At 35.8% G+C, this 22,546-nt stretch overlaps 2 protein-coding genes across 3 annotated transcripts; both read right to left on the reverse strand.

Annotated features, from left to right (window-relative positions):
- Positions 1–24: 24 nt before the first annotated feature.
- On the reverse strand, positions 25–22,546 carry LOC126762948 (spectrin alpha chain). 2 transcript variants are annotated; one of them, XM_050480037.1, is made up of 8 exons: positions 22,423–22,546; positions 12,525–12,641; positions 8,321–12,382; positions 7,790–7,837; positions 3,180–5,103; positions 2,446–3,049; positions 949–1,549; positions 25–859 (listed from the first exon to the last, which is right to left on the reverse strand). In XM_050480037.1, exons 3-8 carry the CDS (start codon positions 12,308–12,310, stop codon positions 731–733), a joined length of 7,296 nt encoding a protein of 2,431 aa, XP_050335994.1. In that variant the 5' UTR covers positions 12,311–12,382; positions 12,525–12,641; positions 22,423–22,546; the 3' UTR covers positions 25–730. The 2 variants fall into 2 exon arrangements, with proteins under 2 accessions (XP_050335994.1, XP_050335995.1); XM_050480038.1 differs by lacking the exon at positions 7,790–7,837.
- On the reverse strand, positions 15,798–20,286 carry LOC126762950 (protein disks lost). Its single transcript, XM_050480040.1, has one exon. It carries the CDS (start codon positions 20,160–20,162, stop codon positions 15,915–15,917), a length of 4,248 nt encoding a protein of 1,415 aa, XP_050335997.1. The 5' UTR covers positions 20,163–20,286; the 3' UTR covers positions 15,798–15,914.

A 22,546-nucleotide genomic window follows, 5' to 3' on the forward strand; every position in this document is an offset into this window, starting at 1 on the left:
CCACAAATTTATAAACTCTAGATATCAATTAATGGTATACGATTATCTTTATTAGACATGCAGTATATAGATATATGTATAACTTTTTATTTAATAAAATATTTGCAAATTTTCAAGTGCATCTGAATACTTTAAATCTGCGTCAAATAAATGCATTTGTATACAAAAGAAACAGAAATATAATTCTATGAATTATCGTCACTGAATTTTAGTCAATAGTATTTTAGATTTAATAGTTTCTTTTCTACTTTTAAGCCTCGTACCAAATGCAGTCATAAAATTTATGAAAAACTCTATTATTGTTTTCGATTAGGTTATAATTAATCATTTTGGATTAATATATGTAGCTACCCATATACCTCTAGAGGTATGGAAGTTCAGGCTATCTTGCACTCTATTTAGATAAATTTATAAGTTGTAGCAAGCTATTTTTTCTGAAAGCATGTATGCGCATACGAATATTATAATTTTCTCGCATCATACAAGAGTGCGCGTTATGTAGGAGTAATTAATAAATATGCAAACATATTATTCATGTGGAGGCTTACATAGATATTTTTATGACTTGCAATTGATATTTATTGCTGCCAAAAACTTGTTTCTTAGTTGCAAGCGAAACTCAAGTAGACAATGAAATATAATACTTAACTCTAAACTACCCAAGTAATTGCAGGAAATATTTCACTTTGATATTAAGAAAAGTATTTAAATGTTTAATATTATTTTTGATTTAATTTTGAAACAGTGTTCTCGTAAACTCGATATAATCGAGTGCATCCTTAATAGGTTGACCAGAGCGGGGTTCTGAATAAGGCTTCATACGCTGCACACAATAGTCTGCCATGTCCTTGGTTAGATTCTAAAATAAATAAATTTACGTTAATTAAACATATACAAATATATGTATATTATTAGCGTTGATATTTATGTATTTAGAAATACACTTACGCAGTAAAGTTCTTCTTTTGTTACGTAGGGGCGGTCGGAGGCAGTGATAGCGCGGAAAGCATTTTCAATTTCTTCGTAGGATTGGACATTCTCTGTTTCCTTTGAAATCATGAAAGCTATGTATTCTTGCAACGAAACATGTCCATCACGATTTGGATCTACAACATTAAGAATAGCTTCGAATTCTGGATCTGGTTGTCCTTCCTCAACCATGGGTAAATCATAGCCGAGAGCACGCAGACATGATTTGAATTCTTGGTGATTAAGTTTACCACTTTTGTCTTTGTCAAAGTGTTTGAACATCATTGAGAATTCTTTTAGTGAATCTTCGGATACTCCAGAATGATTGCGCGCTTGTATTTGTTGCTCTAAATTATGTTGCATGCGCATTGATAGTTGGTCCAGTTGATCCCATTGTTGTGCCAGGCCTACTGTTGAATGTTCCGTATAGCGATTGTCCAAGATCAAATGCTCTTCTAGTAACGCGCCCAATTCTTCGATTTTCTTCAAGTCAACACGGCGGGCACGTACTTCGGTGGCCTTGATGCGAAGGGCTTCCAATTGCTGTTCCAACGAACCAGAGCCTTCCATCATACTAGTTCTAAATTAAAAGCGTGTAAAAGTATGTTAATGCAAAGAAATGGCAATCGACTACTTTTCTATCATATTTAAATCAGCTTTTAGAAGTTTGTTATTTTTTGTTAAATTTGCCTGCAACGCTATTCCAGAATAGTTATTGAAAAAGCGCAGCTAACCAACAAATCTGATGGTACTTAAGTAATATTTTTCGCAATAAAAACTAACTCTTTATTGTTTAACGAGCTTTTTAAGAAATTAAAAAGTGATTTTCTCAAATATACATATATGTATTTCGATAAATATTATATGGACACTAATTAGAATACTATATAAAAATAAAAAGTATCAAATATATATTTATACTCATTTAAACTACATATATTTTTCTAGTACTCTATCAAGTGGTAAATGTGGTGTTGAACAACCGGAGTAAAAATTAATTAAAAAATAGGCGGCGGTTAATGCAATTTAATGGTTCTCTAAAAAACCAAAATAATTAATTGTTGCGTTGGTAATATTATATTTTCAAAAAATTTTAACGTCGCATATGTATGTGGAATAATTGAAGCAGACAGAAGCTATTTATGGTATTTGCTGTTGCTGTTAATAAAAAGTTATTCGCTAAGCACTTTTAACACACACAGCTGCAATTATTATATCAGACATTAAATCATCAACTCTTTGCAATGTAACATTGGTTAGAAGAACGAACACTTGATTATAGTTAAGTAAAGAACTTTTACCCTTCTCTATTATAACCCAGCATATAATATCTAAAACAAAATATAAAAGAGTATAATTCGTCTCAGTAAGGTTTGTGAAAAATATGATATTAAAAATAAATTTCATTGAGTCTTAAATGATGTGAACCTTGTTTCCATATTTCCTTAGGCAGTAATATTTCTAAACGATACTTACCTCGTTTCGGTTAGCCACGTATGGAAAAGATTAGCGTGTTTGGCAAATTCCTTTCGCAGTTTATCGTTTTCCTCCTGACGCTTCGCCTCTTTAGCCAATTCGCCATCTCGCTCCTCTATGATCTTTTGCAAGTTGCGCCAGGTCTCTTCAAGAGCTTCCATGGTGAACCAAGTGTATGGGTTAGGCCCAACATTGAAGCTCTTGATCTTCTGATCAAGCGCTGCCAGAGCTTTAAAGTCGGCTTCGGCTGACGAAAGTGAAGCCTGGAATTGTGCGTGCGCATCGCGCAAAGCACGTATTTCTTCGATCGAATTGCAGCGAACAGGATCAGTAAGGTCCTCTTCGGCATTTTCGAACCAAGAATTGAAGGCCGAAGCTTTCTTCGCAAATGTCAAGTAGAGTTCCTCGATTTGGCGGAACTGATCTTGCATGGCCAACAAGCGTTGTTTACGTGTCTCCGAGGCTTCGCGAAGTTTATTCCAACGTGAAATGACATCTTCGTGACGTTTCAAAATAGCCGGTGATTGAGCGTGATTTGCGTTAATGAGTTGATCCTTCAGAGCGGTAATATTATGTATACCTTCTTGTTCGAATGCATTAAGACCTGCAATAAAAAAGCGAAGACAAGTATAATTTTAAATAGTTCATTAAAAATATTCTAACTAGCATACACAGACTACGATGTGGTATAAAAAAAAAACATAAAAAAGGAATTCTGGTAAATTTTTGCTTACCAGCATCAAATGTCTCTTGCTTAGTCAGTAATGTTTGAACTGTTGATAGATCACGCCCATATTCGTCGGAGCGCACGTAATTCTCCTTATCCGCTATCCAGCTTTCAACAACATCAGCTTTCCACATGAATTGCAGATAAGCTGAATTGTCTAGGAGAGCGCCTTTGCGTCGAGCAGCCAATGCATTTAAATTATCCAATTTATTGCGTAATTGTTGACAGCGTTGAGCGATTGAATCACCATGGTGGTTTTTAGCTTCCACCAATTCACTTCCTTGATCGCAAATCAACGAGCAGCGATCCTTATGGGCTGCAAAATCAGTTTCAAATGCGTCATGCTTCTTCAAAAGACCTTGGACAGCAGCCATCGAATCGCCGTAGTCGTCGACCGAGAGTAACTGTTGTTTTTCTGTTATCCAAGCCTCCTCTTCCTCTACTTGTGCTAAAAATTGTTGGTATATGAGGGATTCATCCAATTTTTGTCCACGAGTAGCAGCCAAATTTTTAAGTTCAGCCCAAGCCTGATTTAAAGCCTTTAGACGTTGTTCAATTTCGGGTACACCCAAATTGGAGACATCCATTAACTTCTCACCCGCCTCTTGCACAGCCTGTATGGCTGGCTCGTGTGATGCCAATTCGGCTTCGAGACGTTTATGTTTCTTCTTTAGATTTTGTACACCCGTCAAATCGCGACCATAATCATCTGAACCAACCAATAATTTCTTTTCTTTGATCCAACTTTCCTCATCGGCAATGTCGCGGAAGAATTGATGTAAAGTAAGTGCCTCATTCAAACGTGCCTGACGGTGTGCAGCCAAATTGCAGATGCGTTCATAACGTTCATTAATACTTTGACGTTTCTCTTGAATACCAGCACTATCAAATTGTCCGCTGTCGACCAAGGAATCGGCCTGGTTGTTCATGTCCTTAATGCGGTCTTCGTGTGCCACGATATCCGCCTCTACCAACTGATGTTTCTTCATGAGGTTTTGGACTGATGCCAAATCCTTACCAGAATCCTCAGTGGTAAGCAAGCTTTCGACCTCGCCCAACCAGAAATCCAAATCCTTGACAGCAGCGATATACGTGCGCTGTTTATTAGCTTCTTTCAATTTCAACGATTTTTCCGTTGTCTTATGTGTAAGGTATTCCCATTGATCGGCAATTTGTGTCAAACGCTTTTGAACAGCATCTTCGGAACCGCTGCATTGTTTCTTGTCAATCAGGTTTTCACCCATAGCCAAAACACTTTGAATACGATCGGCATTTGCTGCCAATTCGGCTTCGAAAGCCTGATGTTTTTGATGTTTTGATTGAATATTAGCTGGATCTTTGTAGCTCTCTTCGGTGGCAAGCTGTAATTTCTCAGCGATCCAATTTTCAATTTCATCAGCATCGCGAGAGAATTGTTGCAATGTCTGTTCATCGCCCAAACGTGAACGTTTCTCAATCAAACCTTCCTTTAGATGACGCCAACGCTCCAACACTTGCTTGCGCTTGTCATCGATCAGATTAGATGCATAGTGATTTTGATTAATTAATGTATCAGCTAATACTTGAAGAGCAGCTATCTTCTCTTCATGACCATTAATGGCCTTATCAAAATCTTCGTGCTTTTTAATTAAAGCCTCCACATTATCGCCCTTATTGTCAACATCATCTGCATTAAGGAAAGCTTCTCGCGCCGACATCCACGATTCCGCCAACTCACAATCACGCATATACAATTGCAAATCCAAGTTTTGCTCAAGTTGTAGCCGACGTGCCGTCCATGCTTTCTCCAATTCCTCACGGGTCTTGGCCAAATCCTCAATTTTCTCCTTGATTTCGGGTGAGGCAAAGTGATTCGATTGTAGCAATTCACTACCAAACTGCTCGAAAGCGGCAAAAGTGCCGGCACGTGCGTCGATTTCTGTGCGATGCTCCTAAGTTACAAGAAAAATTAATTTTGTTTTAAATTTACTACATTAAAAAAGAAACCAAGTGAGCATAAATAAGGCAAACACAAGCATTTGAAAGGTTAAAAACAAGTTGCATAGTCACAAAACTCGGTTAAAACGAAAAAACATTAAATCGCACGGAATCGGGTTTTAGTCAATAAACAATAATGCGCTTGCCGCACAAAAATAATTTAAAATCACTTAACAACTTGTATTATTGCTAACAGAAACTATTGTATCTTAATTACTAAAAGTTACTATTTTTTAGCCGCAAGCTTTCAAACAAACAAAAATAACATTGAAGCTGAACGCTCATTGCGTTTAAGATCAATAATATGAAGAACGCTCAGATTAATACAACAATAAAAACATTTTAATCTAATATTCAAAACGGATGTTAGTAAATATGATTGGAGAATATTGACTCTCTTAAAAAATGGTCAATACGACACATGCATACTTCTTTATAAATTATTATTAAAATCCAACTTTGCGTTTAGTTATTGGGCCTTATGTTTGCTGTACGGTGTAGTAGATAATATTTTGTGGTCTAATTTAATGAAAGTGAGTGATCTGGTACATTAAGTAAATATCGGGTGATTTTTTAAGAGCTTGATAACTTTTTTTTAAAAAAAAACGCATAAAATTTGCAAAATCTCATCGGTTCTTTATTTGAAACGTTAGATTGGTTCATGACATTTACTTTTTGAAGATAATTTCATTTAAATGTTGACCGCGGCTGCGTCTTAGGTGGTCCATTCGGAAAGTCCAATTTTGGGCAACTTTTTCGAGCATTTCGGCCGGAATAGCCCGAATTTCTTCGGAAATGTTGTCTTCCAAAGCTGGAATAGTTGCTGGCTTATTTCTGTAGACTTTAGACTTGACGTAGCCCCACAAAAAATAGTCTAAAGGCGTTAAATCGCATGATCTTGGTGGCCAACTTACGGGTCCATTTCTTGAGATGAATTGTTCTCCGAAGTTTTCCCTCAAAATGGCCATAGAATCGCGAGCTGTGTGGCATGTAGCGCCATCTTGTTGAAACCACATGTCAACCAAGTTCAGTTCTTCCATTTTTGGCAACAAAAAGTTTGTTAGCATCGAACGATAGCGATCGCCATTCACCGTAACGTTGCGTCCAACAGCATCTTTGAAAAAATACGGTCCAATGATTCCACCAGCGTACAAACCACACCAAACAGTGCATTTTTCGGGATGCATGGGCAGTTGGCCACCAAGATCATGCGATTTAACGCCTTTAGACTATTTTTTGTGGGGCTACGTCAAGTCTAAAGTCTACAGAAATAAGCCAGCAACTATTCCAGCTTTGGAAGACAACATTTCCGAAGAAATTCGGGCTATTCCGGCCGAAATGCTCGAAAAAGTTGCCCAAAATTGGACTTTCCGAATGGACCACCTAAGACGCAGCCGCGGTCAACATTTAAATGAAATTATCTTCAAAAAGTAAATGTCATGAACCAATCTAACGTTTCAAATAAAGAACCGATGAGATTTTGCAAATTTTATGCGTTTTTTTTTTAAAAAAGTTATCAAGCTCTTAAAAAATCACCCGATATTTAACGGGTCCAGTTGATTACTAAAGAAATGTTTAATTTGATAATTAATTTTATAAAATTTAGGTTAAAAAGGCAAATTATATTTATTTTATAAATTCCTAAAAACACTATAGCAAAAGGCTGATAGACAAACTGAACGATCGGAATCAAATGCTTGCATGTAAAACTTTTAATTTGACGAGAGATCTTCACGAAATTTAGCATGAATTATTACCTAAGGCAGTAGTGCTATCTCCGAGGAAATTCTTCAGATCGGACCACTATAGCACATAGCTGTAATACAAACTGAATGATCAAAATCAAGGTTTTCTATGCAAAACTTTTTTATTTGACAGGATTTTACAATTTGACATATAAAATTTTCTCTAGCAACGCTACAATCTCCGAACTCCGAAATGTTCAGATTGGATGTCTATAGCACATACAAATGTAGTTGGCATACAAACTGTCCTATCAAAATTAAGTTCTTGTACGGAATCGTTTGTATTATATAAGGGATTCGATGCGGTGCAATCGAAGTTACTGTTTTTTCTTGTTTCAATTTCTTCAAAGTTTCAACTTACTTTGAAGCAGGTTTATTTTGAATCAGATTTTTATATTTATTTCCGATTCAATATACTCGTATTTACTAAGTAACAAGTATTTTAAATATCCGACAGTGTTACAACGAAATAACTTTCTTTATAGATTAATTGTTATTTTATTACATTAACTTTCGAGAAGGTAGGACGTCGTCTAAATGTGGAGGTATAATACCTTGCTTTTGTTTTAGTTTAAAATAAAAATTTAGTATCAAATTATTGAATTGTTAATTGTCTAATGTGAGCAAGAAAAATTAAAAAGTAACACTATTGTAACAGTATAATACACAAATAATAAATGCTATACATCTAAATGAGTACGCATAAGCACACTACTTCCAATCGAGGAACGATTGTATTCATATGTAAAAACACATATGCATGTTGTTGTATGTACATATGTATTATATAAGTAGTTACAATTAAAATTTGGAAAAAACATTTATGTATTATTTGACAAAATTGGCTGAAGCAGCAATTCAAAATTTAGTAGTTTGCAATGTAACGAACAACTACCTCAGCATTATTGTGTCCAATAATAGATTCGATTTCAGCGCGACGAGCCTAGGATTGCGGTGTATGATTGGTATAGGGATGTTTTTTTTTTTTTTGACAATATATTCATGCCGGTTTTTTATTTAACCATCAATTATCGAAATCAATTGTTTTTTGTTTTTATGCATATATGGCAGGTGGTGGAGGTGGTAGAAGATCCAGTAAAATTTGTTTGTATGTTGGCAATGGCGTAAATGATCAAACGAGGTGGAAAACAATTCATAGAAAAATCGACAGCAAAACAAAGAAAAACATGTGTTTAATTCAAATATATGTAGATATGCATATAAGTGTGATTGTTCATAATCATAAACCAATGCGGATGTAACGAAAATAAAAATATATATATTTATATATTTAAGTAAAAACTGTAAACAATCAAACTGATGCAAATTCTTAAGTGGGGACATACTTATTTTGCAATTATGTAACAGCAAACACAACAAAAGGAAATAACAAAAAAAAATTAAACAAAAATAATTGATAATTTACCTGATGACGTTCGATAAGAGCTTCGGCACCAGTTACATCGTTGGCAAGCTCATCAGATGTTACTAGGCTCATCATTGAGTTAATCCAAGCAAGCAAATCGCGATAGTCGCTAAGGAATCGCTGCAAATCGTACGAATCCAACAGCTTTTCTTTACGTAAAGTGGCCTTTGTAATGATTTGGTCCCACATCTCATTGATTTCCTTCTGTTTGGCATAAGTTTGTTCAGCCGTGTCTGGATGTGATTGCATTAGACGATTTGCGGTTTCGTCTAATTGACGTATTTTGTCACGAAGCGCTGCTAAATCACGTTCAACGCCTTCGTGTTTACGCTGCAATGTTTGTACGCCGCGCAAATCCTTTCCTAAATCATCATTGTTAAGAGCATTCTCTTTTTCAGCAATCCAATCTTTTGTTTCATCAATATCACGATGGAAACGTTGCACTTCATGAGCAGAGCCAAGTTGGCTTGCCTTTTCGGCGGTCAATTGTTGTAGATTATTCCATTTATCGTTAAGGTCTTGCATTTGTGATTGAATTTTCAAGGCTGCCTCTGTTTGTCCAAGAGAAGTCAATTGTACCGCGATTTCATTCATATTTGCCAAACGTACTTCGTTAGCCTTTAGATCATCGTTGAAATCGTCGAATTTCTTTTGCAAAACTTCCACTTCTTCGAGATCCTCACCGACAACATCAGCAATTTGTGCATGATTTTCTTTGTCCTTAATCCAGTTAGCCAAATCGGCAGCTTCTCGTACTAGTACGTATGCCTTTACGGTTTCGTTCAATTTATTTTGACGTTCGCGTGCCAAAGCCAACAAATTATCATATTGGGAATTGATTTGGTTCTGTCGTTTAGCGATAGAGTGATTATCTACTAGATTTTGCTGACTTGCACTAAGACCTGCTTCAATTTTTTTGATGTAAGCAGCTGGTACGAATCCTTGACGATCGTTCACCTCTACCTTCCACCAATCTTTATTATTAGAGTTGAGTAGCGTAAGCACGTCACCTTTTTTCATTGACACCTCACGTGGTGATTTTTCAGTATAATCATAGAGAGCTACAACACACTCCTTGCCAGTGATATCGACAACAGGCGTTTCTTGCTGGCGACAATTTCTAGCTTGTTCTTGTAATCCTTGTATTGTATTGCCAAATGCTTCCAAATCAGAAACTAATGCTTCATGCTTCTTTAACAATGCTTCAGCGGAGTCTTCATCTTTACCGTAATCATTGCTAGTGGCTATTGGTTCCTTTTCACGCATCCATGACTCTGCTTCATTAGCATCGGCAAAGTATTGATGCGCTTGTAATGAGTCCTCAAGATCTTGTTTACGTTGGTTTGATCTTTCCTTAAGATTGTTCCATTGCTCTTGCAAAGCATCCAAGCGCTGACGAATATCTTCACTAGCAAAAGGCTGTTCCTTTAACATATTCTCTCCAGAGCTGATGACATTAAGTAAACGAGGTTCGTGATTATTGATCTCAGCCAAGACAGCCTGATGTTTTTTAATAAGGTTTTGCACACCAATCAAGTCCCGGCCGCGATTTGTGGAAGCTGCAATGGGCTCTTTCTCACGGATCCAAGCTGCTTCGTCTTCTAGGTCTCGGAACAATTGCTGTACTTGCAAAGAGTCGAGTAAATGTTGTTTGCGTTCGCCCATTGGTGCAGCTAGTGCGGCGTAACGCTCGGACAAGTTAGCTTCCTTGTTGCGGATATTGTCAGCATCAAAATGACCAGACTCGATAAATTTATTAGCTGCTACTTTAATGCTTTCAATACGATCTTGATGAGCCATTACATCTGCTTCGAGAAGTGCGTGCTTTTTCTGTAAATTTTGTACCGATGTCAAATCTTTGCCATGATCCTCGGACAACAATTGACCCTCAATTTCACTCAGCCACAGTTCGATGTCTTCAATGGTACGATTGAACTGTTGCTGCTGACAGGCCTCGTGCAACTTACAGCCCTTCTTATCCGAAGCTTGGACCAGTGTTTCCCACAATACAACAATTTCCTGCATGCGTGTATTAATTTGATCGGATGCATAATGCTGCTTTTCGATGAGTTCGGTACCGACAGTTGTTATGTCCTCAATTCGTGATTTGTTAGCATTAAGTTCATGTTCAAAGTTTTGATGTTTTTGCATTTTTCCATTCAAATTGGTTGGATCCAGATAGCTGTCGTCAGTGGCGAATTTCAATTTCTCGCTAATCCAACCTTTGGTTTCGTCGCAGTCTCGTTCGAATTGCTGATAACGATTGGAGTCTTCCAGCAATTGTCGGCGCCGTGCTGATTTCTCTTGCAATGCCGATCGACGTGCTAACAGCATTTGACGGCGCTGCGCTACATCGTCGGCGGCATAATGTTGTCCATCAATCAGTTTAGTAGCGAATATATCAAGTGCTTTGATTTTTTCTTCTTGTGCAGCGAGACTCTTCTCAAAGTCTTCGTGCTTTTTAATTAAAGCCTCCACAGAGTCCAATGAATCGCCGAGATCTTCATTAGCTAGGAAAGCCTCTTGCTTGGCCATCCATGTATCTGCTTGTTCAGTATCACGGTAGAACAATTGCAAATCCATGCATTGCTCGTATAAGATGCGACGGTCTTCCCATAAGGACAATAATGAACTTTTATCATTTTCAAGAGCAGCTAATTTTTCTTGAATTTCGGCAGCAGCATAATGTTCACGTTCCAATAGTTTACGTCCCGATTCGGTAGTTAATTTAAAACTGTCTTCACGTGCATCGATTTCACCTTTATGCTCTTGATGACGTTCCAATAGCGCTTCTGCTCCGGCAACATCTTTGGCCAATTCATCGGCAGAAATAATGGCTTTCATGCCGTTTATCCATGATACCAAATCACGGAAATCGGCTAGAAAACGATGCAAAAAGTAGGATTCGTCCAATTTCTGTTTGCGTTCACGTGCCTTGGCCGTCAAGCTCTGCCAGTAGTTGGCAATTTCCGCTTGCTTTTCACGAATTTGATCGCTATGATCGGCATGAATGGAGCATAGACGTAACGCTTCCGCGCCCAAAGTGGATACTTTATCCTCCAATGCAGCTAGATCACGTTCGACGCCTTCATGTTTACGCTGCAAAGCCTGTACGCTGGCCAAGTCACGTCCGTAGTCATCTGATGACAGCACAACATCTTTTTCGGCGATCCAGGCTACGGTTTCATCAGCATCACGATTGAAACGTTGAATTTCATGTGCACCAAATAATTTCTCCTGGCGCACGATTGCCAATTGTTTAAGCCGTTGCCAGGCCTCGTTTAATTCTTCCTTACGTTTAGTTATTGTTTCGCGTTCCGGATGACCATCTTGCACTAACTTATCAGCCAAAATATTAACTTCATTGACACGATACTCTTGTGAAGCCATATCTTTTTGAAACTCATCGAATTTGCGCTGCAATACCTCAACATGCTCCAAATCTTGACCAAATTCATCGGCTGTAACGAATGCCTCCTTATCTTTAATCCAGAACATTACTTCTTCACATTGGCGCAAAAATTGTACTAATACAAGTGCCTGTTGCAATTTTTGACCCTTCTCGGCTAAACGACTCAAAAGTAATTCCCATAAACGATGCAATTCATCCAAGCGACGCAAAATCGTTTCGGAAGCAAAGTGCTGTTGATTGATCATCTCTTGACCGGTGTTATCAAGCGATACAATGGCATTACTATGAGCCGACACTTCCGCTTCGAAAGCTTGATGTTTTTGTATTTTCGCCTGCAAGTTTGTCGGGTCACGATAACTTTCTTCACTTGCAGCTTGCAATTTTTCGTGAATCCAAGATTCCAATTCATCTGCATCGCGCTTAAAGTATTGAAAGCGGCGTGAATCCTCTAACTTCTCACGCTTTTGACGGGTCTCGATCTTAAATTCATTATACCGCGAAAGAACCTGTTCTCGACGCTCCTGAATATCTTCGACGGTTTCTAGAATTTTCACCTCCTTAGGCGTAAAATTCTCCATCTTGCTCGTATGCTCGTTTCGTTCGTTGCTTTGTAATGCGTTTATATTTTAGTTGTCGATTTTGTAAAATTTCTGTAAAAAAAAAATAATTGTACTAAAATGTGATATTTGGGGTGTGACATTTAGAAATAAACTGTATAATTCATTTAGTTGTAGACTATTTCAATTGATGACCTCATCCGCTCATCCGCTTAAGCGGGTTGATGATAGCTACCTTAGTTTGTTTTCGTTCGCTCTTATTTCCTTTAATTAAATTAATACTGCTAAGTGCGTTTTGTAATTCGAGCTGCCAGCCACACTTGACTTGTCTCAGAGCCTCTTCCTTCTATACCTACAATAAAAAGAAACTATTAATAAGCTTTGTTTTTATTGTGTATTCTTTTTTTAATTAAAAAGTCATTATTATATAATAATCAACTGTATCTACATGTATACATAGTGTGATTGTAAGCGTGTACGTATAGTGAGTCAGACCTTCAAAATTTCAATTATGTCAACTGATTGTAAAATGTTGGTCGTTTCGCTCGCTACAGACAAATAACGCGCTCGCGATTCGCCGCTGCGTTTAATGCGAACTCACAACTGTCGACAACGCTATGAGTTTGATATCAAATTAATACACTTAACCCTTTTTAACTATTCATTGAAACAATATTTTTATTTTTTATTGCAAAATACGATTACGAAGTCGATATATTTTCTCACAGTTCTGATGACATTGCTTTTATTGTGATGATAATTTTTGATGTTTATATACATATAGCAAAAACATATTCATATTAATAACCCAATTGGGATCGGTGCTCATTCAATTTCGCGCACATTTTTAGGTACCGAAAATATTAATTAATACAACTTTTAAAAGTGGCCTGTTGAAGGGTTAATTGAAGAATGTGTATCACCTGCTAAAACCTTTGATAAGCAGTTAATTTAAATTGTTCATAACATTTATACAATGTAGGCATATACATATACATATGTACATACATAGTAGTAAGCAAACCTAAAAATTAATCACACAACTCTTAGTGAGAGTGAATATAGTACGAAGCCATTCTAAAAATATTGATAGAAAGGGACAATTATTGCTATTTTTTAACTATCAATAAGGAAATAACCCTAATCCATGAATATGATCTCATGAAAACAAAGAAACGAAACTGTTCTATTAATTTGCTTTTGATTTCTAGGGTGACAAAAATTAATCACACACAATAATTTCACAATTTAAGCCGAAAAATAAACATAAAATCAATATTTCAATGAGCCTCATACTCAACACAATTCCCCAAATATGTAGACACAACTTGTAGTAACAAAGCATATATGTATGTATGTAATCGTTATAATGAAATCAGTAATAATAATAAATGTAAAAAAACCGAAAGCAAATTAATTAAAGAAATTGAAATCAATTAAAAATACATCTATTTTTCAGTTAGCTTAAACACATTATTCCAGAACAAAAAAGTCCATAACCAGAATGAAAAGTTGTTCTCTTATCTGCTTTCTAGATTAGTCCTTTTTTGTTGATTTGACTTTTTGCGTTTCCAAGTGACCTTTAAGCCTTTTAATACTCTTGTTCAAAACTATTAAACAAGTGTTAATTTTCCAACAATTCAATATATAATCTTTAAACTCCAGCAATAATAATCGGATTAAGACGACGCCTATTTGTTGCTTTGACGATTATCCAGACTCTGCCTTGAGGAAAGCAAAACGTTAACTGTCATCGAAAACAGTTAACGGCAGGCTCAAGAAACGAGCTGTTTCGACGAGTTCGGGCTATAGTGTCCGTTTTAAGCGTCTTTATTGCTTTCAGCATTTTGAGCATTACCGTAAATATGTACATAACTAAAGCACTAACAAAGCACCTTGCAACAGTTAACGGCAGGCTCAAGAAACGAGCTGTTTCTACGAGTTCGGGCTATAGTGTCCGTTGAAAGCGTCTTTATTGCTTTCAGCATTTTGAGCATTACCGTAAATACATAACTAAAGCACTAACAAAGCACCTTGCAACATATAGCAATTGGTCTGGACTAAAAATTGCTTGAATTGATCCAAATCTTCCCCTTACACTCGTATAACGAATTTTAGAATCGTCGCACATTTGTCATCACTTCATGTAAAATACATAATCTAACAAAACCATATAAACGAACACACTTTTGAACCAATGCTTACACTTCTGCAACACCTTTTGCAAAACCTGCAATCTATCGGGCATTTTTCTTCATTCGTCAGCAAGTCATCCATATCTTATCTCAGCATAAAAATACTTTAAAACATTTACTAAACAATTGATAAGTTATTTTATACCCAACTTAAAATTTTATCAGGTGCCTGAAATCATTTATTGAACATTGCGCTCTACAAAGAAAATGAGGAAATAGGTACATTCTTGTAAATTTAGGATTTCTCAGAATTGGAGTTTTTAAATTATTTATAACTGGTTAATGAACTCTGCTCTTTATTCTTTTTGTAGAGTCATTATTTTTTAAATATCTTTGTATACCCTGAACAGTTTGCAACACCCAGTAGGAAACGACGGAGAATTAACATACCGAATGTATGTCCAGCATGCAACGAGTCTCCGCATGACACTGACCACCTCTTTGCATGCCCCACGAACCCTACTCATCTAACACCCTCCTCCCTTTGGTCCGACCCCGTCGAAACAGCATGTTTCTTGGGCCTCTCGTTAGATGACATCGACGACAACACAAATGACACTTGCCATCCCAACGGGGATTGAATTTCCGTTAAAACAACAACAACAAACGACGGAGAACTTATTACACAGTTTTTGAGATATTTTGCAAGAGTCCCTAAGAAGCTGCTTATTTGTTCAAATCTCAATATCGGACCACTATAGCATATAACTGCATTACCAAGTGACCAATCAAAATCATATTCTTGTATGGAAAATTTTTTTATTTGATGAACTCTTCATTAAATTTGGCATACAAACTAATCGATCAAAATCAACCTTATACATATATGGCTAAGAAATCTTCGCTAAATTTGGCATTGTTTGAAGCAACGGTACAATATCCGAACAAATAAAATAGAAAAAAACGTTAAGCTACGAGCTCTTAACAATATCAACATGAAAACCTTTTTTAAATTGAAAAAAAAAAAAATATGAAAGGACCACGAAGTCGGGCCTAGCTAATAATATTCGCTTAAAATTCCCGATTTACTATCGGCCAAAAACTGTCTGGACATATTATTTACAACAATAACAATAACTAATGTACCGTAAATATACAATGAAGAAGATTTTTGAATGCCTCTTATTTGACTTATTAGATTATAAATATTTTTATGAAGTTATGGCTTTAAATTTAAAATTTGCGAATCAAGATTTATTCAAACATTAATAAATTACCTACAGCAATTAAATCATTGAATTTGATTGTAAAATATATTTGGATTAAAACTTATAAATAACCCATACAGTTTTAAAAACAAAACACGTGAATGCTTAGCTTAATAAACATAGAATTGTAATTTATTTTATATGTCATAAATTAAAATCACACAAAATAACACTTTAGCCTATTAAAACTTATTGAGGCAAGCAGTATCTTAGCTGTATTAATTAAAAATCTAAATTATCAACATCTCTTGAGAGATCAGCCAATACTTCCATAAGTAAATGGGATTTGGCTTCGTCTTCGCTACTCTCGTCATCGTCAGCGGTATCTGGACGTTTTGTTCTTTTTATTTTAACGGTCTCATCAGCAATTCGTTGTAGTGTTTTTGAGATTTCATTCATCACGTTTACGGGCCAATTCTCTTTGAAAATCGGTATAAACAACACATTGACTTTGTCTATGCTAAGTACTTGTTGTGTTATCATATAAACTAGCAAGTCTTTTAGTTTTCCAAATAAATCACTATTATCTCCTAGAGCTTCGATAAATGCCACCGTGATCAATGCGTCATAAATATTAGGCGTCTTATTTAAATCTGTTGAACTGGTACTAGTGCTTTCGTCGTCACTGACATTATTGACAGCTTGTGCGTTATTTTTGTTATTATTATTTTTACTGCGTTCTGTGGTATTTGTGAGCGCAATAAAATTTGGATGCAATAGAATTGTACAAGCTGATTCCATTAATTCGATTGTAACAAATGAAGCCTTATGAATTATTAATTGTTGAATAATTTGTATAACACCTGCACCAATAAGGCGGTAAAAAATTGTTGGCAATGTATTTACGAATGCTTTGGGTATTCTTTGCAAAAATGCTACAATTTCTTCAGATCCTGCCTTAAGCAGCTCTACGCGTAAGGAGGTGCAATGAAGCCAGTACTGTAGTTCGTCAAGTAAATCAGACACGCTTGGCTTGAAACTGACTATTTTCAATTCAGATGTTGATGACGTTTGTTGTTCCTTTTTATTTGATTTGCATATTTTTTGCGTGATTTCATTGAGATCACCACAATAAAAGCTTGTTGGTTGCACATTATCGATAAACCACTGTTTTATTCGTTTCATAGCATTTTGTCTTATCAATTGGGAGTAGGTTTTTTGTACTATGGGCGTTGTCTCCGTTGGTAGCAGTGCAGCTAGAGCAATTGCAGTGCGTTCATCTAACAGTTTTGATATGTTTGATTCCCAAAGGAGGTGCACTTCATCGTAGGCACTGGTGTATACGTTAGATACTACTTTATAAACCTCATCTACATTAGAAGAAGTGATCTCGTTTACACGCTTATCAGCTGTAGCTTTTGCAGGCAGTATATATTTATGTTGCCCATCCTTAACAACCGACTTATACACTCTTTCAGTGACAAATTCTATAAGACGACGCATGGAGGGGTTCTGCGAATGTAGAAATGCTTCAATAAGTTTATTTTGTTGTGCTCGTTGTGAATTGATGGCATTCGTGTTTGTGTTACAGGCAACGTGTGATGGCGAATTCACAGCTGAGGATTGTGGCTCGGCAATACGTGTCGTTATATGGCGATATCTACCTGTGCGTGAGGCAAATTTTGTTGTTGCATATTTGCTTGGCATTATGGCTACCCGAAACTCTGCCAAAAATGGACAGGCAACGGATAGTAAAGATTCAAGTAAGGGATTAAGTGTAATTTCCTTACACATGTTCTTTTCATTAGGAATGGAAACAACTTTGCTGTCAGAAACATTGCTGTTAACATGCGTGGCACCTAATATTCTCACAATTAATTCTTCTGGTTCATCATGTTCGGCGTGTGTTTCTGCTTGCGATCTTGTGCCAACATTTGTAGTTGTTTGTGTCGTTCGGTATCTAAAATAATTTTCAGCTATGAAGGGTTTAATATCAAAAAGCCAACCCATACAACAACGTAGAATGAATATAGATGCTGGCATCAAAGATTTTGGTGTTAAATTGCAGCCGATTGTGGTGTATAAGGCAAATAACATTCGGGTAGTTTCGGCAAAGTCAGATAATTGTAATGTAACATTATCCAGCATTGCAAGATATTGTACCAACCACGGTAATGTAATAAGAATTTTATTATTTTTGATTGCCTCTAACAAATGGTGAGATACATTGAAGTGTGGTTTAAATAAGCTGCGTAACAATAACTGCTTCTTTTCAATGCTCCCTGATATAGTTGCAGTTTGTAAGTGTTGACTATATGGATAAGCGGTTACGAAGCCGAGAAATTTCGCTAATATGATCATAGACGCCAGTGTTTCGGCACGCACTATAAATTCACTGGATTCCGCCTTATCATTATCCGTTTCGAGCTCATCCGCATCTCTGTTATCAGTCAATAAATTCGTTTGTTCAAATGTAGAATTATTTAGTGTAATTAGTTGATAATATAGCGCCATTTTTAACTGTTCAGCAAATGGTATAGATCTAGCTTCGGCAATGAAATCACGAAAGAAAGCTTGATTACGTGGAAATTGATAATCGACGCTGAAATTGCTAGGTGCGACTAAACGTTGTGCTAGTTTACTGAACTTTTCGGCATCAACATCTAAACCAATGTCTTCGGGTGAAGTTGCATCACTGGCTGATATCAATAGTTGCGAGACAAACAATTTGGCAAAATGTGCCATATTGATTGAATTTTCCGACTGTTTGAAAATTTCACGAATTCTTGGTGCCAACTCTTGTGTAAAATTCCAATTGGGATTAAGATGATGAGTTTCCCAAAGTTTAAGTACTTTGTAAAAAAGGTCACGTTGAGTTTTGAAGGCACCAAATTCATTATTGGAAGTGAAATGCTGTCTCGAGTCTTTGTCTTCTTGATAGTAAACGCTCTTAAACTGGCGTTCGCTTGTAGTGGAGGTTTCGAATGCTTGTGTCTTATCTTGTAGCAAATTTTGTTTAAGCTGATAAATAGATTCTAGGTACGATTTCAAATTTGTATCAAGACAGTGAATGCGTTCGTTATGCAGAACTACACCCAAACTTTTAATATCGAGGTGTGCAAACAAGTGTCGCTGACGTCTAATCACACAGAGAGCGAAATAAATGCAATTTGTTATATTACTTAACATTTGCATGCCTATCGATTGTTCTTGAGCTAGGTCAGTTTTAATATTTGCGCCTTCGTTGGTATTAACTTCAAAGTCGTCAAGTGTGGTTTCCTGTATGTTTAACAAATTCAACGTAAACGCCATTTCACTCAGTATGTTAGATACAAAATTCAAGTCCATTAAAACTACATATATATCTGCCAGACGTTGTATGTATGCGTGATTTTTGATTTTTCCTAGCTCTACTATAGGCGGTTGAGCTCTAGGTGTATCTCTCGTTGTTTCCGCTTCCGCATTCAATGTGACATCCCTTAGCTTCCGCTGAACCATTTCACGTAAATTTTTCTCTTCTTCACCAATCGATGTGGTTTCCATTTCTTTACTTATTTCAATAGCATTTAGTTTCAGAGATTTCCTAGCAGCCATAATACTGCACTTATTTTTATCCTCTATTTCAGCATTCGATAGTTTAAGTATATTGTTTTCATTGCTGAATGAACTGTTGCAGCCAAAAGCTTTAAGCTCGCCCGCAACACCTACAACTGACCGATTACTTATAGTGATTGGAACTACGCGCTTTTTGGGTTTACTATTAGTTGGAGTTTCATTATATGACGATGCGGCAGTATTTTGAGTTTGTGTAGTTGTGGCTTTCTTTCGGTTCGAACGATTGCTGTTTTGTTGGAGCACCATAAAGTCACCAAGGCAGAAGCTGGAGGTAGCGCTGTTGTTGCGTACTGACTTTTCAGTACTATGAGGCGTTACTGGCAGCAATGAGCTATTTCCCGAACGCCGGTTGCTGTTCTGACTGCGACGTATAGGCGTAGATGCGTCACTTTTAAAAGTACTTGTTACGCTTCGTTCCATCGAATGAGCAGGCGTAGGAACCGTAGATGAGATGTTTTTGCCATTATTTCGATAATTGCTTGAGTTTTCGGTAAGTAGGCTGCTTTCAAAATAACCTTTACTTTTATTTCCTTGCTCCGGTGTAGAGGCAAAATTTGGTGTGGTTGGTGCCGAATGCTGTGGGTATAGTGACACACGTTTCGGAGTATTGATTTTTTCATACCCATCGATATCGCTAATATTAGTTAACAATTTATTTGTTTTTAGAGGCGTTTGGCAAGTTTGCTCTACTTCGTTTGTGCGCAAATATTTTTCAGTTTGTCTACGCATAGTATTCAAGAAATATATTGCAAAATTCTCCAAGCTGTCCCCAGTATCCGACTTATTCTCCTCGAATTGCTGAAGAAACCATTTGCGAAAATGGTCCATAGAAATTGCGTCATCTTCAGTTGTTTGTGTTGGCACTTCCACATTAGCACGTAACAACTGTTTCAATTTTATTTCCGACGTAGTCATTGCTAAACCTTCCTGTTTTCTAACTTCTAATGTATTTAGCTTAGATAATCGTTGAATCTCTAAAGACTGCTCATTATGCCTCTTTCTATTGTGTTAAATATTTCGTAATATTTAATTTGATCATCTGAAATGGAATATGTCAGAGAAAAAGAGGACGATATTTCAGGAAGGAAGTGGTATGAGCTTGTCGTCAGACTTATTGGAAAGATCTAAATTGCATGCACACGTTTATTATTGTAATATATAGTAAACATGTTTTAGCAATATTGGTACTGTTTATTAATAAATAGGTTTGTAATATTATCTACAACAAGTCTACAGCTAATAATTTGTTTTTATAAGTTAGGCTTTAAAAGTGCGAAAGAGTTAGTTATTATTTTGGAGAAATAGTACTGGGAAAAGACCTTCAATTTAAACAATACCTAGAAGAACTACAATCACAACAGACATCAAATATATTTTAGGTTTTATTCTATTTCATCAAAGTCACTTATTATAAATTCTGAACGTTTGTGGGTAGGCGATCGATTCCTTTCAATACAACAAAATTAATTTCAAATATAGAAATATTATTTTTCGTTTCTCAAAATATTGAACTATATTACAAGTACAAAAATGTATGGGTATTCAAATTAAAAGGGAGCTTCGAATAAAACAATTTTTGGAATATACCACGTACCAAACATTATTTTTTACTATTTTAGAGTATATAAACTGTGGAATAATAGCATAGTATATGTATTTTTCCAAACTTCTATATACAGTTTAATAGCAATTATATAGAAATATCATATCTGTGTATGTACATATACATATGTATATAACTTAATAAATTACCCAAAAATTAAAAAAAAAGTGAATATGCAACCTCAAATGGAAATTTGTACATTCTCATATTTGACCAGACTATAGATATGTTGTGAGAATACTCAGCACTGAACTACTGACAACAACAAAAAAACACTCACACAAGTTCTACAAAACCAATTGACTCAGAAAATTGAGCAAAAATTGTGAAATGACGTAATGCGTAAACACAAATATTTGGTTTTAAAACTGCCTTTTGTATAAATGAATTTGTTAATTATCGGCATGTCGGAGCGTTTTCTATCTAGCTATATTACCGGTATACCTCTGCTTGAGAAGGTAAATATTAAGCAAAAATATGGAAAAAAAACAATAGTATATAATAAAATACATATCAAGTAAAAGACAAACTAAATGAAAAGATAAGTAACGCATGCTCTTTGAGTCATCGTTCAGTTTTGAAGGAAGAGCAGACTAAATGTACCATTTGACAACTCAACTTTATTGGTCACTGTTGATTTCATTAGGTGTTGACGTAATACTATTTTGGGATTTTAAAAGGACTCTCATCTACAACTTCTTCTAATAAATGATAATGTAAGCCAACGCAAATACCTGAGAAACCTATGTTTTGAACACATGAAATATATTTTTTGTTAATCAATAGGTTTTTTAAATAAAAAGTTATAAGCGACCATGGGAATATGATTAAAATAAAGTGTTTTTGATCTCTTATTAGCATATAAAAAACTCGACTAATTTGTAATCATCCTAAAAATATGCAACAGCTCGCATCTTGTTGTTTCTATATTCAAATATATAAACGTATGATTTCCAATGTCATCCTTTGGTCACACCCTTTATTTAATTGTATATTGTGGTTCGTAGGCAAGCAGCGCACTCTAAATTAAATTTTGAATTATAAACTTATTTGTTTTACGTGATATTAAGTATATCATATACTTGTATTATTGAGAAAGTTCTTCTTTTGATAGCACTAATTTATAGTAATTGCTTAATTTTCACCATACACAACACATGAACTAAACTCCCAAAACACTTTCCAAAAACAAATTTGCCGTCTGCTCTGCACATCACGAAGCAAGCAGCACGATGACGTCGCTCACATCGGCAATGCTCTTAATGAACGATTTCTCCCCTAAATACTTTTCTTTTTGTAACTTTTTTCTTTTAATAATTTCAGATACAGAAATTTTCGTTGACTTACCAAATATTAAACTACAAAACACAATCAAATTTTAACAAAACTAGCTATTTCTTTATTTAATGAAATATTTTCTTTTTTAAATATTGATTAAATTTGCTACAAAATATATTTTTTCCCATAATGGGTGTGGCGGCTGCTTAACTGACCCACAAATTTTCTTCACAAAATACTACCTAATCTTACTATAAACTTCATAAGTACTTATGAAATTTCAATCTAACTTACACGAATGAATTCTTAGTCGCGTTTTACACAATATGCTTTAGTTTTAAACTGGATAGCCTCTTTTTCAATAATTCATTCAAAGCGCACAATACACCAACTTTCGTATGTTTTAAGAGCACTTTAC

This window comes from Bactrocera neohumeralis, chromosome 6 (genome assembly GCF_024586455.1).
Source record: "Bactrocera neohumeralis isolate Rockhampton chromosome 6, APGP_CSIRO_Bneo_wtdbg2-racon-allhic-juicebox.fasta_v2, whole genome shotgun sequence".
Lineage (NCBI taxonomy): Eukaryota > Metazoa > Arthropoda > Insecta > Diptera > Tephritidae > Bactrocera > Bactrocera neohumeralis.

Excerpts from the sequence above, each read along its gene's own strand:
- LOC126762948 (XM_050480037.1), bottom strand. The coding sequence starts at position 12,310 with ATGGAGAATTTTACGCCTAAGGAGGTGAAAATTCTAGAAACCGTCGAA. Across the intron at positions 7,838-8,320 it reads CTCTTATCGAACGTCATCAG|GCTCGTCGCGCTGAAATCGA; the intron begins GTAAATTATCAA and ends CCGCAATCCTAG. Across the intron at positions 860-948 it reads CAAAAGAAGAACTTTACTGC|AATCTAACCAAGGACATGGC; the intron begins GTAAGTGTATTT and ends TATTTATTTTAG.
- LOC126762950 (XM_050480040.1), bottom strand. The coding sequence starts at position 20,162 with ATGACTACGTCGGAAATAAAATTGAAACAGTTGTTACGTGCTAATGTG.